Raw genomic sequence first — 4,566 nt, forward strand, 5'->3', positions numbered from 1 at the left:
TAGTTACATTATATAGATATATATCTTCTTATAGTTACATGGTACATACAGCAGTACAGTACTATTACATTATATAGATATATCTTCTTATAGTTACATTTATATAGATATATCTTCTTATAGTTACATGGACATACAGCAGACAGTACTATTACATTTATATAGATATATCTTCTTATAGTTACATTTATATAGATATATCTTCTTATAGTTACATGGACATACAGCAGACAGTACTATTACATTTATATAGATATATCTTCTTATAGTTACATGGACATACAGCAGACAGTACTATTACATTTATATAGATATATCTTGATATATATATATACACACGTGTCCTAAAAGGTTGCTGTAAGGTTTAGCAATAGTTTAAAATGCTGCAATGGTTGACCACAAGTAAACAAGTACAAACTAGAGGGATAACGAATCCTATGATTGTTCTACAAGCAATAGTTTTATTGCCCTTGCGTCTGTGCCTTGATATTTTCACCAGTCATAATTTTCTTTAAATTAAGACGAAAATAGTACACTCACAACTCCACATCTCTCACCGTCAATCCGTTTAAGATGAAAATCAGAAATCATATTGCAAAACTCTACATCACTGATCATGCCTCTGTTTACAGATGAAGATGGAGATAGTACATATTTAATTGTGCATCATTGGTCATGCCTCTGTTTACAGATGAAGACGGAGATAGTACATATTAAATTGTGCATCACTGATCATGCCTCTGTTTACAGATGAAGATGGAGATAGTACATATTAAATTGTGTAGCACTGATCATGCCTCTGTTTACAGATAATCACATTGTTTAGCTGTGGCAATGGTCTGACCACTCCAAAATTGCTTCCTACGGTAATGAACTGTACATTCATTCTTTTCACCTGTAAACAAAAATATAATCAGTGACATAGAATTTAATATGTAAACAGAGGCATGACCAGTGATACACAATTAAAATATACTATCTCCATCTTAACACGATGTGTGCAAAGCATGCCATTTCTCGAAGGGGGGGTCTGAGGGCATGCCCCCAGAAAGCTGTTGAAAATTCAATGCTACAAGATTGAATCTTGAGCCATTTTAACTACAAGTACTGCATACACACAACGTAATGTACTGAATTAAAAAATACACAAGTTATAGCTATACCATGCTATGCCATAAAAAGGTGGTCAGGCCATGGCCTGACTGGCCTTACCGCTTCCTACGGCAATGCAGTTTTATTCCACTCATCGTGAATGGGTTAAACGAAATAAAATGGATATGTACTCAACTCTTCTATCATTGACCTCGGATATGTACTCAGCTCTTCTATCATTGACCTCGGATATGTACTCAACACTTCTATCATTGACATCGGATATGTACTCAGCTCTTCTATCATTGACATCGGATATGTACTCAGCTCTTCTATCATTGACCTCGGATATGTACTAAACTATTCTATCATTGACCTCGGATATGTACTCAGCTCTTCTATCATTGACCTCGGATATGTACTCAACACTTCTATCATTGACATCGGATATGTACTCAGCTCTTCTATCATTGACATCGGATATGTACTCAGTCTCTTCTATTATTGACCTCGGATATGTACTAAACTATTCTATCATTGACCTCGGATATGTACTCAACTCTTCTATCATTGACCTCGGATATGTACTAAACTCTTCTATCATTGACCTTGGATATGTACTCAGCTCTTCTATCATTGACCTCGGATATGTACTAAACTATTCTATCATTGACCTCGGATATGTACTCAACTCTTCTATCATTGACCTCGTTCTTGGTTAAATGAAAATTACAGAACGTCTACTCTGTAGACACTTTTAGTGTCCGAACAAAGATACAGCACTCTTATCGCTGAACGGTGATGGATATGCTTGATATACTTACCTCTATATCAGCAATCATGTCTCTGTCTGGACGAAGATGAAGAGTGAAGGCTTCACGGTGTTCCTTTTCTTTACTGTAAAGAATCTCGATTTCTATAACTATCTTGCTTACATTCTGTCCGAATTCCAGTTCTACAAGAAGAAAATAAAACATTTTCTGAACATTCATGTGTTTTGGTATCAATTTCAAATATACGTTATCGTTATGAATGCCAGATATTTGGATATTCGCTTAAAAATGAAAATAAATGTAACGGGTATCATGTTCGTGAATGATTTAAACATTTGTTATATTCCACATAGAATTTCGAATTTTAAGCGTTCATTTTATACCCGAATAGTTTAATTTACAATCTATGTTGTAACTTAACACTACCTATTCCAATTGTTAAAACATAACACAATGAAAAAATAATCCATGGCGAGGTAGTTAGGGAGCTCGACTCGCAATCTGCGGATCGCGGTTCGAATCCCCGTCCCACCAAACATGCTCGCCCTTTCAGCCGTGGGCGCGTTATAATGTGACGGTCAATCCCACTATTCGTTGGTAAAAGAGTAGCCCAAAAGTTGGCGGTGGGTGGTGATGACTAGCTGCCTTCCCTCTAGTCTTACACTGCTAAATTAGGGACGGCTAGCGCAGATAGCCCTCGTGTAGCTTTGCACGAAATTCAAAACAAACAAACAAAAAAATCCAGACTTACCTTTCGAAAAAGGACTGTAGTCTTTACCAGATTTTGCTGAACCATCCTTGGTATGAACCCGGACATGTGATGATTTGCTAACGTCGCCTTTTCGAATAACTGGCACTTCTAAAATTGTGACCTCTCCGGGTTGCAGAGGTTCTTTAACGTTATATCTGACGTTCTCGAACTTGATTATAGGTTCTGAAAAACAGAAAATGGAAACATCATTCGTAATTATGCCTCACTAGTTTGGAAACAGATATTTATGCTGGAGGTCAAACTTAAAACATAATATATTCCGTTGGAGGTCAAACTTAAAACAATATATTCCGTTGGAGGTCAAACTTGAAACATTATATATCCGTTTAAGGGCAAACTTGAAACATAATATATCCGTCTAAGGTCAAACTTGAAACATATCCATTAACGTTCAAACTCAAAACATAATATATTCCATTGGAGGTCAAACTTGAAACATATCCATTAAAGTTCAAACTCAAAACATAATATATTCCATTGGAGGTCAAACTTGAAACATAATATATCCGTTAAAGGCCAAACTTGAAACATAATATATCCGTTTAAGGTCAAACTTGAAACATAATATATTCCGTTGGAGGTCAAACTTGAAACATAATACATTCCGTTTAAGGTCAAACTTGAAACATAATACATTCCGTTTAAGGTCAAACTTGAAACATAATATATTCCGTTGGAGGTCAAACTTGAAACATAATACATTCCGTTTAAGGTCAAACTTGAAACATAATACATTCCGTTTAAGGTCAAACTTGAAACATAATATATCCGTTTGAAATGCTGATAGTGTCTAAAACAGACCGTTGTATTGTCAATATGATAGAAGTACCAGCCTTTTACAAATTAATTTGATTTTTAAACTTAACATAAAAATAACTAAAAACGATCGTAATAAGGCAAATGTAATTGAAAATACGCATACATGTAAAAATGTAATTGTATCAGAAGTTAGACCATTACAAACAATAACTTTATTCTTCAAGGTCAATCTTTCTTTTTTTACACTAAAATATCATAAGATTTATCTAATACCGTAAACAGTAAAACTCTGATAACAACATGGACATTTTTAATTTTTTCCAGTTAGTTGTTAGACGATTCCTTCGGTTTTAAAGGACCCCTATCTGCGAAATAATTAATTAACCGTTGTAGTCGGTCAAAGCGATAGTTCATCTCCACCACTCTGAAAAACAAGTACTCAAATATTCCCCAGTTCGATAAACGCTGAGTAACAAACAGATTAATACTCAGAAACGGATACAGTTTCGCTAAAGAAGCTTCATAACGATCATGTTATGTAAACTAAGAGAATGAGATTAAGCGACAGAAATCATAACTATCATGTTATATAAACTAAGAGAATGAAACTAAGCAATAGAAATCATAACGATAATGTTATGTGAACTAAGAGAATGAGATTAAGCAACAGAAATCATAACTATCATGTTATATAAATTAAGAGAATGAAACTAAGCAATACAAATCATAACGATCATGTTAAGTAAACTAAGAGAATGAGATTAAGCAATAGAAATAATAACTATCATGTTAAGTAAACTAAGAGAATGAGATTAAGCAATACAAATCATAACGATCATGTTATATAAATTAAGAGAATGAAACTAAGCAATACAAATCATAACGATCATGTTAAGTAAACTAAGAGAATGAGATTAAGCAATAGAAATGATAATCGAACTGTTGGGAAGATCGGGACAGGTTGACTTAATACCGATAATTTGGTAGCCAAGATATCATGACCATTAAGATATCCAAACATCGTCATACAGTTTTGTTGTGATCGAAAGTTTCAGTAAAAACTGGTATTTTCACCACCGTAAGTAAATATATTCTATTGGTAAATTTTGTTATATTATATATATTTTGTTATATTATATATATTTTGTTATACTATATTATATATATTTT

The 4,566-nt window shown here is 33.7% G+C and overlaps 1 protein-coding gene across 1 annotated transcript in view; it reads right to left on the bottom strand.

Moving 5' to 3' along the window:
- LOC106464539 (FRAS1-related extracellular matrix protein 2-like) overlaps nucleotides 1-4,566 on the bottom strand; it is a 39,112-nt gene that overhangs the window by 21,766 nt on the left and 12,780 nt on the right. The window contains exons 5-6 of the mRNA XM_022392270.1: nucleotides 2,617-2,799; nucleotides 1,917-2,047 (exon numbers count right to left, since the gene is read on the bottom strand). Of these exons, the coding sequence (XP_022247978.1) occupies nucleotides 1,917-2,047; nucleotides 2,617-2,799 (314 nt within the window). The remainder of the gene's footprint in view (nucleotides 1-1,916; nucleotides 2,048-2,616; nucleotides 2,800-4,566) is intronic.

This window comes from Limulus polyphemus, unplaced genomic scaffold, assembly GCF_000517525.1.
Source record: "Limulus polyphemus unplaced genomic scaffold, Limulus_polyphemus-2.1.2 Scaffold1681, whole genome shotgun sequence".
NCBI classification, from domain to species: Eukaryota; Metazoa; Arthropoda; class Merostomata; order Xiphosura; family Limulidae; genus Limulus; species Limulus polyphemus.